Source organism: Elgaria multicarinata, chromosome 4 (assembly GCF_023053635.1).
Source record: "Elgaria multicarinata webbii isolate HBS135686 ecotype San Diego chromosome 4, rElgMul1.1.pri, whole genome shotgun sequence".
NCBI classification, from domain to species: domain Eukaryota; kingdom Metazoa; phylum Chordata; class Lepidosauria; order Squamata; family Anguidae; genus Elgaria; species Elgaria multicarinata.
Window position 1 is genome coordinate 18,737,995 of NC_086174.1, and position 18,972 is coordinate 18,756,966.

The window sequence follows — 18,972 nt, forward strand, 5'->3', positions numbered from 1 at the left end:
CTTCTGGATTCAACCCGTGGGGCTGCCTTTGAAGAGTGTTCAGAAACTTCAGCTGGTTCAAAGAGCTGCAGCCAGATTGTTGACCGGGGCTGGCTACAGGGAGCATACAACTCCCCTGTTAAAACAGCTCCACTGGCTTCCAGTCTGTTCCCGGGCACAATTCAAAGTGCTGGTTATGACCAATAAAGCCCTATAGGGCTTGGGTCCAGGTTATCTGAAAGACCTTAATCTCCCTTACGAGCCTGTCCGTACTCTGATATCTTCAGGGGAGGCCCTTCTCTCGGTCCCACCACTGTCACAGGCATGCCTGGTGGCAACGCAGGAGAGGGCCTTCTAAGTGGCTGCCCCAGAGCTCTGGAACTCCCTTCCCAGGAAAGCTAGACTGGATCCCTCATGGTGTGTTTCCGAAGGCAGGCTAAAACTTTCTTGTTCCAGCTGGTATTTGGGGAGTAGTTAGACCTCTGTTTATGTGTTGTTTATATACTGGTTTTTTAAATAATAATAATAATAATAATAATAATAATAATAATAATAATAATAATAATAATAATATTTAAAATGTTTTAATACTGTAGTATGTTTAATATTTTTTAACTTTTTGTATATCTCTTTCTGTCTTAATGTTTTAATTGAGTCCCATTATTGGGGAAAAGGCAGGATACGAAGAAATTATTATTATTATTATTATTATTATTGCTTCCCAGTTGTTGTGGTCTGCTTTTGTGGTGTTCATTCTAGGCTGTGAGTGGCAAATGATTTCATGTATTTGTGAATGCATATTTTTCATATGGTATTGTTCTTAGATCATGGTTTTACAGTATTTTTATTTGTATTATTGTGCTGATTATCGTTTATATTGATTCCCTGTTGCATTAATCACAGATTTCTCTACTGTGTGTGTAAATCGCTTTGAGACTGCTTTTCGCAATGGGAAGTAATCCATAAATTTTAAAAACAGTAATAACAACAACAGTCTCCAGGCCCTATGGGAGTAGCACAGGATCATGTAGCTGTCATGCACAGATGACTCCATCAAGTTCAGACAATTCTATTTTGATTTGTTGTATTACATTTGCATCCTGCCCCTCCTGAAAAAATTCTCAGGATGATGTACATGGGATTATTCCATTTTAGCCTCACAATCACCTTGTAAAATAGACACATGGGAAGCTGAATTATACCATGTCAGACCTTTGGTCCATCTAGTTCAGTTTCTCCAGGGTTTCAGACTAGAGTCTTTCCCAGCTCTACAAGAAGGTACCAGAGATAGAATTTGGAACCTTTTTGCAAGTAAAGCATATGTCCTACCAGTGAGCTAACAATAATACTACTTTAACATTTGTAAATTCATGTCACAGGTGAGATTCAAATTGCTTATATCCCAATTTGTGGTTCACTCTCTTAGCCTTTATGCCACAACAACTCTTGGTTAGCCTGATACTGGGCGGCCTTGGACAAATCACTGTTAAGTTTCAAAGATACGAGCCCAAATCTCCCTGGCCCAGTCCCAACACTCCACTATATCACTCTGAATTTCTCTTAGGAAGCCCCACTGTCATTTCTCCTTTGTCAGTTTCCTTCACTGTTCCCCATGGTCAGGATTCTGTGCCTCTCTCACTTCCTCAATTGCGTAACAAAGAAACGTTTGGAAGCAGGTGGGCAGTGCCTGCGTTGCTTCTTCCTCTCGCTTATATTGTACACAGTACACTGCTGGTTCTATAAAACATGCTAGCAGGTACGATTTTACGAGCAGCAGGAAATGCTCTACAAACTGGCTCCAACAAACCTGACAAAGCAAGGCTTCTATATTTAGAGGGTACAAGGAACGGTCAGAAGGAACATCGTGCGAATCTGACTGCTTAAGCCAAGGGTAAGCAACTTGATGCCTTCCAGATGTTTTGGACCAAAACTTCCATTATCCCTGAGTATTGGCCATACAGGTTGGGACGGATGGGAGTGGTACCTACCTTGTTCTTCTTGCCTTTCGATTCACTTAATACAAGTTCCTCCTGAAGCAGCTCTACCCTCTTGGCCAGCTGCTGATTTCGGAAGGTCAAGCTGTCCATTTCCTGCTGCAGCTTTCTGAGCGACTGGTCTTTCATTTTCAGTTGTTCCTGCGTTTAGCATCAGAAGGTTCATTACAATGAGTTCTGGTGTGGACCGATTTTTATAAAGCAGAAGGTTGCCCTAATCAAACAGCCTCTCATCCAGTCACTTTTCAGGGCATCAAAACTACAGCACTCTTTGTCTACCCAGCCAGAATCTACTTAGGATTGGATAGCAGGGGCTAGACAGAAGACCCATACAGCGTGCAGTGCCTGGGAGGGCTGTGTTTACCAGGGCCCAGGGACAGCTGGTAGAGGTCTACTCGCTGCTGCCATCTTCTGCTCCGCCAGTGAGATCGGCCTCCTTGGGCTGGCCTCCACTCTCTCCAGCCAGCCTCCAATCCTCCAGGCCGGCCTCCTAGAGGTCAGCTGGCCTCTGCTCCTCTGGCCCGATTTCGCAGTGCCTGGCTCGGAGGAGCAGAGGCCAGCCTGAGAGGCCGGTCAGAGGAAGCCGATCTTGCTGGTGGAAGGGAGTAGACCTATACCCACTGTCCCTGGGCCCCGGTAACTAGAGGGCTCCCAGGTACTGGAGACTGGGAGCTGTAGGCTGTATGGAGGCCCAGGCCTGTGCATTGAAATTGCGGATCCGTCACGAAATGGCCTCCATGCTTCGAATTTTTGAATTCGAAGCACGGATTTGCACAGCCCTAATTGATAGGTGTACACTCAAGATCTTTAAATGCCAATTGACACTATACTTGAACTAGCCTTTTGCACTCGCAGTAATAAGACTGAATCTTTAATGTATTCTTTCAAAATAAATATGTGTGCAGGGAAGAAATTCTACACTGATTATCGGAAGCAGGCGTAGGAGGTGCCATTTTAATTCATCAGCAATGCTGTGGAAATATTTCAGTTTCCTAGATGGACACCCAACATAGGACTAGCTTTGGGTTATTGGTGTTTTGTTTTTGTTTTTTTAAAGGAATTTGGATTCCTAACGACCAACATCAAATTCCAAATTCCTGGGGTTTACCTAGCTGCGTTGAACTGCAGTTCAAAATATATCTTTGCATATGCATCCTACACTGTTCCTAACTATGACATTTATACACATCTAGCCAGATTAGCAGTCTGTACAGCACCATGTACATCGATGGTGCTATATAAATAAATAATAATAATATAATAATAATAGGATGGGGGGGGGTTGTAATTTTTCTCCAGCTGCGCAATTTTCTTGCAATGCTTTGGAGGGGGGAGAGGGGGAGAAAGGATCCCACTTTTAAAAAACTCGGTGACAAATAATTTATCCTCCCTATAGCAATTAAGTGACAGGAAGAAACAGCTGGACGCAGTATAAGTGGGTTGAAGACATTTCATATCTGCCCTTTCCATTCACACTTTGAGGGCAGTTCACAGGATGACCATTTGACAAACCAGTTACAGTGTAGACAGAAGCAGCATTATATGAAAGATGAGAACTTAAAAGAGAGTGGACTCTGGCCACTCCCTCGGCTGCTGTCAAGAGTTCTTTCAGTGGCAGTAGCAGTGCTGGAAAGCAGAGGTAGGATTTTGCCCTTTCCTCTGTAGTTGACAGTTAGTGGTCCTCTCTGGCAGAGGAAGTGATGAAATGGAGGGTTTGCTTCTTCTTTTTTTAGCCCAGGGACAAAATTCATTTCAGAGCAGCCCTGGGAGGTCGCATTCAGGGGTATAAGCAGGACTGAAGGCAAAAGAGGAAGGAATGAAACAATCAAAACTGCCAACGTATTTTAGGTTAAATCTCTTACGGTGAGTGACTAATCCTTAGGAGAGAGAGAGAGAGAGACATTTCAACCTTTTAGAATAGAGGAGAAACAGCACAAAAGCTGGAAAACTTTTGCGCAGTTCCCCAAATGATTGATGGTTGGGGGTGAGGCTGGGGTCCTCTGGGACCCCAGAAGGGTTAGATTGGGCCCCTGAGGCTCAGGTTCTGCACCCCTAACTTAACTCCATCCTCAGCTCCAGCAATCAGAGGGCTTCTGCAACCTGATAGGTTTCTGTAAGATTTCCCCCCGCCCCCAACCCAGACATGTGCTGCAGTGTGGTCACTTCTAAACTAAGGGACGTTTCACACACTACATTGCAGCCAACTCCAGTTTGCCATTGAGTGTACAATTGACAGGGAGCCGTGGACCAAACTTGCATTCAGAAATCATCATCTAATCAAGCAGCCAAAGTCAGGATCAAGCTCCTTTTAAGTTTTTAATATTTTAAAGGCATACCTTCAGAGCTGCTGAATTTGCTTGCTCATCCACAACACCCTTTTTCAGTACATGATTCTGAGCTCGAAGCTGAGAGAGAGACAAACACAGAGTGAGAAATCATTAACCCAGTTATGAAGCAATAAGGTTACAGGCTGACTGTCATCCACCAGCAAAATCTTGCCTCCTCCTTTTGAAAAATAAGAAATATGTTTTGAGGACAACAGAAACACATGAACACCCATAACAGAAATATAATAAAGAATCGAAATGAAATTTAAGCCTTGTAAAATTCAATTTAGCCATCTAAACCCTTCAAAATGTGAAAGACGTTGCCAAGTTGAAACATAAAACATACAGCGAAAACCCGATTGTAGCTCCTAAAATACTTTTTATCTACAAAACCTCTGGGGATATTGACTCTATGGAGAATTTGATGGCATTAGTCCAGAGGGGGTCTCCGTAATGAGGTGATTTTGAAGCAAACAGATCAGGAGCGCTACTGCTGATTATAAAAAAGTGATTTTCAAACTGTTCCAGTGATGTTTCAGATGCATGCAGTGCTAATGTTTATTTTTATCAAATTTTAGTGGCAATGATGTATGGGGCTCCCAAATTCTAAGCTGTATGGATAGGCATGCAAGAAGCTGATTGCTGTTTTTATAATTGTATTATTTGTTTTGTTTCATACAACACAGATTGGTGCATCTTTATACTATGGAAGCACCGGTATACATTACAACTTTGCTATAAACAGCTTCATCACTTCTAATTAACGATATTCTGATTTTGTTCAATCCATTCCGCCTCGTTTTCATGGATTGTCAGGTATCTTTCATTCTGTTGCCTGCTCATTGATGGAATTGGGTTTTTAGATATGTTTGAGAAATTCTTTCTGGTTTGCATCTGCACAGATCTCTCCCCACTGCCCCACCGCCCAATAAAGAACTAGTCTGCAAGTGTACGAAACCTGTGCAACTTGGAGAAACCATTTCACTGCAGAATCCGCAGGTCGGATTCATAGAAATCCAGATTTCTGTTGCACACTTCTCTGACATCTCTAACCCACAAGTTGCGCCTGCAGAGGAATGCATTCAGCACTGAACGGCCACAGGAAGTCATCACAGACTCAGAAGTAGGGTGCATAGGGCAGAGAGCTGTCATTTTTTTATTAAGCATTGTTAGGATCATGGCCATGTTCTCTCCCTCTAACTGCTACAGAAGCGAAGAGCTCCATATATGAAGCATTAAAGCAGGGCTCCCCAAGCTTTTTGGACCTGTGGGCACATTTTGAAATTTGAGAAACTGCTGTGGGAGTTGCCACGAAATGGTGGATGTGGCTAGTTGCAAAATGGCTGCTGTGGGAGCCTGGCTAGTCAAAAGTGAGTTAGTGGTGATGAGGGAGATAAACAGTAAGGCTAGAGGCTGGGAAGGGAGAGAAAGAAGACTTCCCTAACATTTAAAAAAAAAAAAAAACTTAAAAAATTTTTTTTGAGGGGGCAAGGAAGGGAGAGCTTTGTGGGCTGTGCTGGAGGTTGCCATGGGTGCCATGGCCCTTGGGAGGTCCCCGCAGGTGCTGCATTAAGGAATAAATGGGGGGGAGACACAAACAGAGAAAAGGAACAACAGTTAGCATTACACCAGTTCTAAAAAACTGAGTTAATATCATAAAGGATAACAGGTCACTCCACAGCTATGCTACAGGGAGAGTTAGACCACCAACTCTGAGACAGAAAATCAAGAGACTCTTGCTATCAATAGCTAGTACCTGTCACTAGCAAGGGACTATATCACTATATTAAAAAATATTGTATTACTCTTAAGTGCACAGCAACAACTCTGCTTAACACAGGAATCATTTTCTATCAATATATGTCACAACATGCTGCTGACATATGTATGTAGATATGAGCAGGTGGCGAGAGACAGAAGTTACATTAAAAAAATATCCCTTTCCCTTTGGTATTGATACAAAGTGAGACATCTAAATATATATTATCCCCTTCATGCAGATTAGTGGTGAAAAGACCTATAAGTGTCTTTTCACCACTTAACCACAGATGCTGTGGTTACAGGTGGATTTCCCAACTTTTCAATACCTTGCATAGAGGTGAAGTTTAAATTTTTGTCAGTAACTAGGAGTACCGAAAGAGGAGACGCGTATTCAAATTAGTAATAATGAGAAGTTTTAATAATGTGTATGTAAATAATGTTTTCCCGCAAGCCCTAATACTGGTACGCACATATCCATCTGAGGGAAAGGTCAGCAGGAGGACAGATGCCAGAGCAAATATTAATAAGAGGATGCAATTTTTATGGTTAACTTTTATTGTTAATTGCCCAGAGGACATTGGCAGGTTGCAGTACGCCATGCATCTGCTTCATGGGAGGCAACAGTATCAGCTCTGTGTACCAGCACTCAAGGCCGGCCTGGACAGCAGAATCTAGAGTTCTTCGTCTACCCCACACACCAAAAAACAATTGCTGTGTTTCCCTCCAGATCACCTCTAAGGGGATTATGTGAAAACAGCTATGCCGACAGTAGACCCCAGGCAGCATGGCCAAGGATATAGACACGCCTTCCTCAAGCTGGCACCCTCCGGATGTGTTGGAATACAACTCCCCTACTGGTTGGGGGTGATGGGAGTTGTAGTCCAACACATCTGGAAAGCAGCAGGTTGAGGAAAGCTGTCCTACCTAACCCCATCTTTCAGCTCTGGGTTGGCAATTCTGACAGACGAGTATCCAGAGACCAAATTTGGCCCTGGAGCCAAATGGTTAGATACTGATCCCAATGGTACAATAAGAGTGATAACACTCAACCACAAAGGTACTAAGAATTTTTTATAGACGAATAGTTCAAAAGATATCACAAATGTACAATGTTCCAGCATAGCCTTCTATTTTATTTTAGATACTGATCCCTGCAGTTCGACCCTGCACTGGGTTCCTCCACCATGTGGATTTGCAAGTGCTCCTTCTCTCACACACGAACAATACACGTAAGGCAGTTTCTTACGTCCTACGCCAGACTCTGGGTCCATCTAGCCAGCATCGTCTGGCCTGACCAGCAGCATCCTCTCTCTCTCTCTCTCTCTCGGTCTTCAATGCAGAGGGCTTCCCCCGCTGCCTGGCCCTTTTCCTTTTCTCTACCTGAGATGCCAGAGGTTGGCTTCTGCATGCAAATCATGCGCTCCTCCACACTGAGCCACGGTCCCTCCACCCAGACATCCTAGTGTCAGTCGCCTTGAGCCTTTACTTCTATTTTTGAGGAAGCCATCTAAGAAATGCAAGGCATAAGCCCATAATGAGGTAAAAGCGGGCAGGGGGAGCACTAAATCCCCGAGCAGGCGGGGTGGAGGGGTGGGGAAAGCCGCCTCCGGGTGCCAGATCTCATGAGGGGCAGGCAGGGCGCTCCGTCGGGCGGCAACACGACCGAGGCAGGCAAGGGGCGCCTTGGCCCCCTCCAGCCCAGAGGGACCAGCAAGGAGGCAACCGGCGTTCTGGGGCAGGCGAGTGTTGATTGTCCCTGCGGGGCTCCCGTACTGGGGAAACGCGCCTTCGTGAGGGTCCCTCAGAGCGGAGGCGGGGAAACGTCGCTATGAGGCGGCATCGGCTCTTTACTGAGGGGAGGGGGCGTGTGCCGGTACCTTGGAATACTCCTGCGCCAGCTTCTGGTACTTCCCCTGCAGCTCGGCGGCTGCCGCCATGGCCGCCCACAACGGAGGAAAACCCGCTACCCGGAGAGCCGCCCCGCCGCTGCTCTGCCCACAGCGGGAGACGCACTTCCGGGTTCGGGCGGAGCGGGCGCGCTGACGTCACCGCGCAGACTCGCTCTGGGGTCAGCCCGTCCGCCATCTTGGGCTCCCCAACCGATGAGCGGCGGTTTAAAAAACAAACGAACAAAAGCTCTATAGAGATAAATCCGGGGGCGGGGCGGGGCGGAGCGAGGGAGGGGGGGAGGGTGTGCGCGCGGATCATAATCGACCGCTCCCTCTCTTTTTTCCCCCCGTAAAGCGGAAATCGGAGTGGGGCACGTGACCGGGAAGGGCTCACAGGCGCGCCACCGTGGTTGCTATGGGAACCGTCCCCCTTGGCTGCTCCCTGCTTTGCCTGGCGTGAGAGAGCTTAATGGCGGTGAGCGACGCCTCGGCTCGGCGCCTATGCCACGGGGTCTCCTACGCGGGCCGGCAGCAGGGGCGGCTTGAGCGACGCTTTGGAAAACGCCTCCCAGAATGCAACGGGGCAGCGTTGTCATGGCAGCGCCAGAGCCTTTCCCTGGAGTAGGCGTACAAAGGCCCTGATGCGGTTTTTCTGGCTTTCTCCGCTCGTGTGTTGCCCTCACAAAAGGCCGCCTCAGCGCTAGGCCGGAGCCTGTCTCTTTCCTAATCCTCACCACCCCCCGCCCCCGACTCAGTGTGCTCTCTGACGGGGGGCACTATCGCTAACAGCCATAAGGCATTGTGCAGCTATTCCGGCTTTTCTTCTTTAATAGATTTTTCCCATTACGGAAAAAAGATGGAAGCAGCAGAAAAACACGAGATAATTACAAATGGGAGACGATGGGTGCTTCCAGACGAGGCTTTAATGGCGCCATCACCCTGTCTCGTTCATGGAAGTTTACAGGGGGCTCAGACGTCGTTGTCTTCAATTTAGGTCAGCCTCCGCGCCCCAACCTGGCACCCTCCACCAGACGTGTTGGACTGCAGCTCCCATCCTGACCCAGCCAGCATAGCCATTCACTCAGCACATCTGGAGAATGCCAGGTTTGGGGAAGGCAAATTTATACAATTCATTGTATAAAACTTAATCGTGACCATCCCATGTTTTCTTACTGCTTCTTCAGGCATCTTAACACTGAAAATCCATTACAAAGAAAAAGACTGAACAGCTAAACAATGATTGCTATTGCTAGGCGCCCTCCATCTGAAAGCAAACACCGTGAAACCTTTTGATTTAAAAGCCAGAGAGAACAAGTATGTTTTTAAAGCCCTTCTAATGCAGCGACAGATGGAGCCAGCCTAGCCTTCCTCAATCGGGTGCCCTCCAGATGTTTGGGACTACAACTCCAAGAATTCCTGACCATTAGCCCTGCTATCTAGGGCTTATGAGAGTTGAAGTCTAAAACATTCTTAGTGGCACCAAGTTGGTGAAGGTTGCAGCAGCCCATATGGGCCACAGCTAGACCTAAGGTTTATCCTGGGATCATCCAGGGTTCGCCCCTGCATGAGCACTGGATCCCCTGTGTGTCACTTAGATGAACAGGTTTGACCCCTGGACGATCCAGGGATAAACCTTAGGTCTAGCTATGGCCTTAGTTTTTGGAAGGGAGAGGGGCTACTCCTGAGAAGGCCCTGTCTCTAGTGCCAACCCACCTTACTGCTCTTTGTAGTGGACCAGTGAATACAGAAACACAAGAAGTGACTTTGGCATCCCCCACCCACCCCAAATTGACTATTTGTAATGGCTGGGTAACCCATACATGCACACCTTTAATTGGATGCTACTCAATTTACCTGAACTCTGTGCACTCTTACTCACTTTTGAGTCAACATGCATTAAGATGTATATATATCTCACTATTTAGTCCAAGAGTGTGTCCTGACAGAGGTCTCCTTGTGTTACCAATCAAATGATAGTGGGCAGCTATTCTGTCTTCCTGCTTAATGGATTTTCTGTGGTTAAAAAAACAAAACAATGAGAAAGCCTGGGAGGGCTACAAATGGAAAATGTTGTCTGGAAGCGTGGTTGAAGTCTGCAAATTGTTGCCTGGCAACTCCCAACACTCTAGAATGAAACTGATTGTCTAGATCCTTTTCAGCTGGGCTTCATGTCTAGTTTTGGAATGGAAACTGCTTTGGTCACCTTGTGGGATGACCTTGGCTGAGAGAAGGACAAGGGAAATGTGACCCTGCCGATTCTCTTGAACCTGTCAGTGGCTTTCAATACCATCAGCCATGGGTATCCTTCTGGAGAAGCTTTCTAGGCAGGGTGTTGTAGGTGCATTGCAGTGATTCTGCTCCTATTTGGGTGGCTGGGCAATTGCACAATAAAAGCCTCACCTAGAAGCACCCTGTCTGAGAATGCATTTTTAAAACAGAAAAATGAAACATTCTGTTCATAAAATAGTAGAATAGAGGGATGTCAACATTAGGATTATTCAAAACCACAAACTAACAGAAACAGGATTAAAAACTAAAAGGCTTGGACAAATGAAAAAAGGACCATCGCAGTAAGGGGGAGATGAACCTATCCCCATACATCAGCCGGAGAAAGAACATAGAATCATAGAATAGCAGAGTTGGAAGGGGCCTTCAAGGCCATCGAGTCCAACCCCCTGCTCAATGCAGGAATCCACCCTAAAGCATCCCTGACGGATGGTTGTCCAGCTGCCTCTTAAAGGCCTCTATTGTGGGAGAGCCCACAACCTCCCTAGGTAACTGATTCCATTGTTGTACTGCTGTAACAGGAAGTTTTTCCTGATGTCCAGCTGGAATCGTGCTTCCTTTAACTTGAGCCTGTTATTCCGTGTCCTGCAGCTGTTCCGTGTCCTGCATGGAACAGCTGCAGGGAGCCTGTTTCCCCCTTCCCTGCAAGAAAGAACAACTATAAGAACTTTGAAACGATGAACTGGTGCCTGAGTTTAGCTGCTTCTTTTTCCTCCTTCCTCCCAATTCCTTTTCCTTTTGTATCATAATGTAAACCTAGGGGCAAGGACTGTCTCATTATTAATCCTTATAATGGCTACCCTAGGAGCCTTTTTTGGTTGAAGAGGGGGAAAATAGTATAAATAAATAATGTCAGTAAAATATTGTTTTAAGATTAGGAAATTGAACTCAATGACCTTAAGGGACCCTTCCTACTCAGTGATTCTATAATAGGGATTTGGACAGGAGAGGAAATAGAAAGACTGCTGAAGATTACTTTTAAGAGCCCTGGCAAGTATCTCCTTTGTTAAGTAAATTTAGATGCTGCTATGGGAACTACTCCTTAGACCATCTTTCTGAATGGCCAGGAAATAGCCAGAGAATGTTCTGATCAGAAAAAAGGCCATCAGAGACAAGGCATGCCTTTCTTCATTCTAAACTCCCAAATATGTTGTGATTCAGTTTTATTTGTGTGTGGGGAAAAAGACAAAGATTGCAGATGGAGGCAGACTAAGAACAGAGACCAGATCTACACCAAGGACGACATGACACTTTGAAAGCGGTTTGAAAACTGTATATAGAGTGTGTCCTGAGACTCTAACAGTTGTCGCTACTGTTATAAACCGTTTCAAAGTAGTAGTGTAGACTATCCTGCTACAGAGATGAGTTTTGGACTCTGAAAAAGCTTCGAGCATCTTGGGCTTCTGCCTGACTCCCTGGAGGTCTTGTGTGGGAGCCGTGGATTTAGGACTATTGGATTATATTTGTGTGTTTTTTCATTTAAACAACGATATACCAAAAGAGCCTCTGGCTTTTTAGCCCATTTTCAACTAATTTGAAAAAAAAAATGGGTTTGGGTATTTTGTTATGTTTTGTTTTTACAACTTTGAGCTTTTGACACTTGAAAATTCTAACTAGATATCAAATTATGCATCACTTCACACTAGCCACGGATTCTTGATGAACATGACAGAACAAGGTGGCATAAAATACTGCTGCAGATAGAAAGAGACGAAAGTCAGCAGCGATAATGACATGGAGGAAGTAGATGTGATAGAAGTAACGGTGGCCCACGCCAAGGAAGCAACACAGCATAAAGTGGTGCTGCCTTTGGAATTGGTTCAAAAACCAGCCGGTACAAAGCAGGGCAGGAAGACTAGTCAGTGACTGGCCAACAAGACCACATTATGCCAGTCGTTTCCCAGCTACATTGGCTGCCTGTCCAGGTCCGGGCCCGATTCAAAGTCCAGGCTACCAGGAGAAGGCCTCTGCTGTGGCACCCCAGTTTTGGAATAAGCTCCCTAGAGAGGTTCGCCTGGCACCTATGTTATACTCTTTTCAATGCCAGGTGAAAACCTTATTTTTCGTATTTTAACAGTTTATCATCTTAGTCTTTTAACTTTGCTGTTTTAAAACTGTTTTAAATCTGTATAAATATCTGCATTGCTGCTTGGTTTTATCCTGGTTGCACTTTTATATTGTGTTTTTATACTGTTCTTTGTTTTATACTTTGATTCGTATTTGATGGTTTTAACTTTTGTGAACCGCCCAGAGAGCTTCGGTATACAAATGGAATAAATAAATAAAAAGTTTAAAGAGCCCAGGTGTCTCTGAAATAAAAAGAATGGGATATCAAATGCGCATCAGCTAAGTCCAGAGACCATGGTTTGTAGCTGCTGTTGTGGGTAAAAAGGTTTAAATGTTTATGGTGATTCTAGGTTGCCCTGTTAAATTTTAGGCAGTGCTTACATATTTCTGATTATCTAGATCACTCCTCTTCACACTTCAACCCTGCCCTCTTTTGTATCTGGTAACTCAAGCAGAGCTTCTGCAGCTTTAACTGTTGTGATGAAGAGGGAATTTCACCAGGTGGTGCATGCATACAAGTGACACCTGCTGAAATTCCCTTTTCTATGCAACTGTTAAAGATCCAGGAGCCCTGTCCTCCTTTTCAAATGGTCACCCTACACCATTAACATTTTCTACATCCCAATGAATAATACAATTTGCTCTTTTTCTTAAATACACTAGGGGGAGCTTTTTGTCTATGTTTGGAATGCAATCTTTGGTTTTCTGAATAGGAAAGAAAATACAGGGTTCTTCGAAACCCACCCACCCCTGAAAGTTTGCATAAATATTTTTTGTAAAATAAAAATTATTAACCTGGAAATGATAGTACAGAAAACAAAACAAAAAACATGTAGAGTTCAGTTAACAGAATAACATTGTCATGAGATAGCTAATGTCGGTTTAAGACGGTGTAAAGGTTTGCTGTTTTTTAAATGAACATTACAAGTACTGAAGTTGTTGAGGTATCTCTCCAGAAAGGTGTTAGTGACTTTGAAGTTGAACACCATTTATTCCTTTACTGATAAAAGATAGGTATGGAAACGATATTTTTATGAATTGCACTTGCTTCAATAGTCCCACCATGATGGGTCAATTTTTCTGCCAGTGCTTCTTGCCAAATACTGCTACATTGTCCTAGTGTGTTTCCCTGCTCAAGATATTCAGTGTTTGGAAATCTCAACAGCACAACCTCATTATGTAGAATTTGTGTTTGTGAATCATTAAAAATGGAAAGGACTGTTCACGCTGAGTTTGCATAACATTTTGAAGTTAGTTGTGTCTAAGCTACAAACTAGAGGAGACACCATTCACGACAGTTAGGAATTGTGTGAATGGCTTTTAAAAAGTAAATAGCAGTTGGGGGGGGGGAAGGACCTGGTTGGCCCCACCCACAGACTCACCCCTGTTACTCCCCTCCCCAAGGTCGCATTTGTGACCTCAGAAAGGCAACCAGTGTGGTTCTCTGTGCATGGGCTATGAGGGGGAGGGGCCAAGGAACATGGAATCTTGGACCTGAGATTGGAGAGCTGCTACTGACCTTGGATCCAGGAATCTGAAATATCCTATGCACCCCCCACCCCCAGGCGCTGTCTAGGGGCCATAGGATTGCTCCCTTAGGAGCAGATGTTACTGTAAGCATATACTGAATCGGAACTAAAATCTGGAACACATCTTTAATTCTTTCCTGAACTGGAACAGAACCTGAGCTGTTATCTGAACCTGACCCATTATCTTTATTGCAATTGAGCAGGCACATATTTCTACTCATAGCAGGCAAGATCCTCATGTCTTACAGGTGAATAAGCCTATATACATTAGTTGCTGGGGAACATGGGTGGGAGGCTGCTCTTGCACCGTATCCTGTTTGTGGTTTTCTGGTCGACAGCTGGTTGGCTGCTGTGTGAACAGAATGCTGGACTACACAGATCCTTGGTCTGATCCAGCATGGCTGTTCTTATGTTCTAAATTTATCTGTGAGAGGCATTTTGGATATTTAGTTTACAACAAGTAACTCCTCATGGGCTTAGTGAAAACTTTGAATTGTCAGTGTTTCTGTAAGAAGTCAGTATTAGCAGGAGATAGCATCTGTTTCCATTTGTAAATGATGGTCTTTAAGAATTAATACTGTTCTCCAACAACATATTAGCGTATCTTGATGTACGTGCTTGTAATTGTGTATTGTTGCTTAGCATATATTCTTAAATGTGTAATTTAAAACAGTCAGATTAAATACACTTGTGCATGTATATTAGGTTTTGGTTGTGGTTGCATTGTGCTTGAAAAGTCCTTACTGTGGATTAGATTTAGATTAGCTACAACATGCAGATCTGTAATTCTTTGTTTCCCTAATTTTATTAAATAAGATGAAAAACATATGATCTTGCTGTTAACTAATCTCAGTGAAAGTTCTATTGTTTACCCAGTCCTTTCTCTCATCCTTAAAATTGATTTAGTTGCTTCATTGTACAATAAAAACCAAACAGTACAAATAAAAAAAGCATTTGTTTAATACTTAGAATTCATTTTTGTTGTTGTATGCATGCTTTATAGTACAGGTCGCTGACATTTAGGCCTAATCTAGCACTATGAAAGTGGTATGAAAGCGGTATAGTATAGCAGTATTGAAGTGCACTGACAACTGTTGGGGCCCCTTGACACATACCATATACTGCTTTCATAATGCTATATCCTGCTTGGTGTGGCTCCTGCCTTTTATATGCCACTTTCATGTTGCTTTCATAGTGCGATATCATGCTTGGTGTAGATTAAGCCTTAGGTGCAACAGTTTTAGACCTATTAGGTTACTCCACCTCACTGGGAAAACCTGCCTTATATTTAAATGTTAAATTTAAATGTGATCTTGAACCAGAACTGAACTGATAGACTGTGTATGTTGAACGAGTTACTATACCTTTATCTGCCTGAACTGGAACCGAACTGGAACAGCTTCAATTGCAGCTGAACCTGAACTGGAATGGAACCAAAAAATTAATGGGCTGACTCCCTGCTTGCCATTCACCATGTTTCAAAGCTCCATATAAAAGCTTTGCTATTGTCACATAAAAATTGCCTTGCTAGACTAACGAAGGGTCCATTTTGTTTCCGCTAGCCGCCAACAAAATGCCTCTGGAAGCAGGAAGCGAAGCTGATGGGCACACTGTGAGGTCTGCCTCCAGCATCTACTATTCAGTAATACATTGCCTCTGTCTGTGTCAGGATTAGGTCTGGACTCCCAGGTGGGTATCCTGAATCAGATTCAGAGGCTGAAGACAAGCCAAGACAGGAAGTAGGGGAGGAAATTCTGCAAGATTCTCCATGAGTCAAGGAGGAACCTTCCCAGGAGCTTATTTGACAGGATGCCTAGGCTCAGGGATCATCCTCCCCACCTGTGGGAACTTGGTCATTGTTGGATGGGGAGAAGACATCGGAACTGATATATCCCAGAATCGGTCGCATGGTCAAACAAGCGAAGTTGGGAGGCTGTCCCCTAGGTTAGCCACTCACCAAAGATTACAACGTGAAGATCCGCCGTGAAGGAGGGATTTGGTTAAAGCCTGTCAGGCATTGCAGTAAACTGTCTATTTAGTTGATAGGCAAACCCCTTGCTTTGTTAGGCTAATTAAGCTTAGAGGATAGCACCTAGCATGCACACTTCTTTCAGGTGTGAAGAGATGTCTATTTACTGAATAAAGCTTGGTGGATTGCACAGCAGACCTCTTTATTGTCTCTCACCTAGGTGGGAGGGCTTGGAATCATGACAGCCAGCCTCCCCAAACCCAGTGTCTTCCAGATCTGTTGAACTACAACTCCCATCATCTGCAGTCAGAGGGTATCCCCAGTCAAACTCTAGCCCAAAAAATCTGGAGGGCACCCTGTTGGGGAAGGCTTGTGTACATGAGCAGGGAGTGTTTCTACACAAAGCTTTTATTGTGCACTCGTGATTGCTTACTTATGGTAGTTTGTGGGTCCTTTACACAATATCATCCTCCAGGGCCTGTCGGGTACTTTGCAACCATTATCACATTTTCCCCTCTAACAAAGAAAGCGTAGTATTTCTTCTGAATGGTGTTATAGAAGCCTTGTGTAATTGCATAATTTCGCTATACTGCTGTGCCACTTAGTGGCTGCATAATGGAACATACAGAAATGCTGAGAAAGAAAGAAACCAGAAAAGAAAAAAAAACGTGTAAAGGAGCCAACCTTATACCCACAAAGCATCAAGAAGCAGAAACCTCAGTAAAGGTGTGGGTTAAAAGATTGTAAGCCTGTGGGCAGGGACTGTCAAGAAATACTTTTGTAAGCCGCCATGAGAGCCTATTTTGGCTGAATGGCGGCATAAAAATCCTTAAATAAATAAATAATTTTAAAAAAGCCTCTTGTAGAAAAGCCCACATTCTCCATGAATTTGTCCAGTTCTTTTTGAACTCCACCTGCGCTCCTGTTCTCTATTTAGAAGTTTCTTCCTATCGCCAAGTCACATTGATAGTTCTGGGAACGTTTCACAACAGGTTGCTTCCTGTGAACTAAGGGTTGGAATCAGAAAACCATTGTGAGTCATCAAAAGTCATCAGCCTAAGTGTCTCAGGCCCACAGATGCTGACGCTGCAGTGCCCTGAAGGGCTGTTTTGTTCCTGTTATCATAGCAACAGCAAGCTTTCCCATCACACAGTTCTGGCAAATCTCTCTTGTAGGGCAGTGCCTTTTACATTTCTCCAAACCCATTCATAATGTTCTTCTAAAACTGGGCCAGGTATCAGGGAAGGTGTCAGGAATAGAAGGTGTGGTCGTGGGTCTTGAAGTTTAGTTAAGATTTAATTAGAAGTAGTCTGAATGCCTTTGGGCCTGATCTGCCTTTGGAATATTACAATCTGTGTGAATTGATCTCTGTCGGTGTTCTCAGAGGAGAGATGGAGGAGAGCCCTTATGCCCCTAACCTACCTGCTTGTCTCAGCCTTAGGCAGGAAACTCTCTGTGAGAAATTGATAGAAAAAAGGGGGGTTGCAGAAAGGTCCCCCAGATTGAAGCATCATCTTGGTGAGCTGAGCAGTGCAGCCATGTTTGGACAGGGGCATTGCTAAAGGCCAAAGCCCTTGTCAAGATGTCTGGAAGAGGCCCAAAGTCTAATTCTAGGGTGACCATATGAAAAAGAGGACTTCTATGCAACTGTTAAAGATTCAGGAGCACCTGAATTTCAACAGATGTCATTTGTATGCATGCAGCACCTGGTGAAATTCCTTCTTCATGACATCCAAAGCTGCAGGAACTCTGCCATCTCGACCAGAGACGAAAGAGGACAGGGCTCCTGCAGCTTTAGCTGTTGTGATGAAGAGGGAGTTTCACCAGGTGCTGCCTGCATACAAATGACACCTGCTGAAATTCCCTTTTCTATACAACTGTTAAAGATACAGGAGCCCTGTCCTCCTGTCCAGATGGTCACTTAGCTCTACAAGACCCATGACTGGGCCTTCTATTCCTGACAGAAGGGAGGATGAGAGCCAGTATACAATGAATATAGGTTGTGTGCTTGGTTACAATTACACTTCATAAAGCATTATAATGCTAACATAGCACTGTGTGCTACTGATGTTGCCACAGCAGGATCCAGTATAATGCAAAGATATCCTCTGATCTTCTAAGCCTATTTTAAGACTCCTTTACCTATAAAATGCACTTCACTGATTCAATGTTGTGGTCAAATCAACCCTAATGTCACAGTTAATGGGATATATTTTACAATGACTGCAATTTAATGTGGATGTGGATGCTTTCTGGGTTCTGTAATGACCCTCAGGGTTAATTCATTCAGCTGCAGGAGCCCTGTCTAGAGTGACCAAATACAAAAGAGGGCAGGGCTCCTGCAGCTTTAACTGTTGACATGAAGAGGGTATTTCACTAGGTGCTGCATGCATACAAATGACACCTGCTGAAATTCTCCTTTCAATACAACTGTTAAAAGATACAGGAACCCTGTCCTCCTTTCCATATGGTCACCCTAGCATTAGCCCACATCCCAATAGTATTGGCAAGTGTAGCTCTTTACTTGCTTGTGCATAAGCAAGCATGGCTGCCTTTCACAGCTATGGGGAAAAGTAAAGCACTTTGGGTGCTTGTGGGAGAGAAATTTGGCCCTGCCCTCAACACTCAACAGCCATGCGTTCCCTGACATGGACACTGTAAAGGTCTGCAATGCATTTCCAAATTATTTATTTATTCAAAGCATTTTTATCCTAATCTTCAGTCAAAAGGGATGCCATGCGATGGTCACTTTCATTTGAGTTCCCACCATCCTGACGTAATGGTTAATATTTCTGTAGCATACATATTTAATATACTGGGAAAGCATTCCTAATCCTCCCCCGCCCCCCAAATGATTCTTTAAAATAAAATTTAAAAATTAGAATATCTGCAAGCAGTGACTAGGGAGCACACCAGGCATAATGAATCCCGGCTCTTCTAGAGTTAAACTCTTTAAAATTAGGTCTTGCCGAAAGAAAGCTGACTCGGTTGCCTAGCGACTGCTGCATGGGATGCTACTGTCATTCACTGGATACTTCCCTGGAGAGTCAACCTTCTGCTCACAGAAAACAGGTTATGATTGGGTGGAGATGACATCATGCAACTTGTCAAGAGCTCCAAATTGTTACGAAGGCAGCATTACTTTTGAAATCAATTCCAGGGGAAATTCTC

The 18,972-nt window shown here is 44.2% G+C and overlaps 1 protein-coding gene across 1 annotated transcript in view; it reads right to left on the reverse strand.

Annotated features, from left to right (window-relative positions):
• Positions 1–8,073, reverse strand: part of PPP1R21 (protein phosphatase 1 regulatory subunit 21) — a 49,960-nt gene extending 41,887 nt beyond the window's left edge. Inside the window, exons 1-3 of the mRNA XM_063123864.1 lie at positions 7,939–8,073; positions 4,310–4,378; positions 1,968–2,114 (exon numbers count right to left, since the gene is read on the reverse strand). Coding sequence (XP_062979934.1) covers positions 1,968–2,114; positions 4,310–4,378; positions 7,939–7,998 — 276 coding nt within the window. The 5' untranslated portion in view covers positions 7,999–8,073. The remainder of the gene's footprint in view (positions 1–1,967; positions 2,115–4,309; positions 4,379–7,938) is intronic.
• Positions 8,074–18,972: the final 10,899 nt, after the last annotated feature.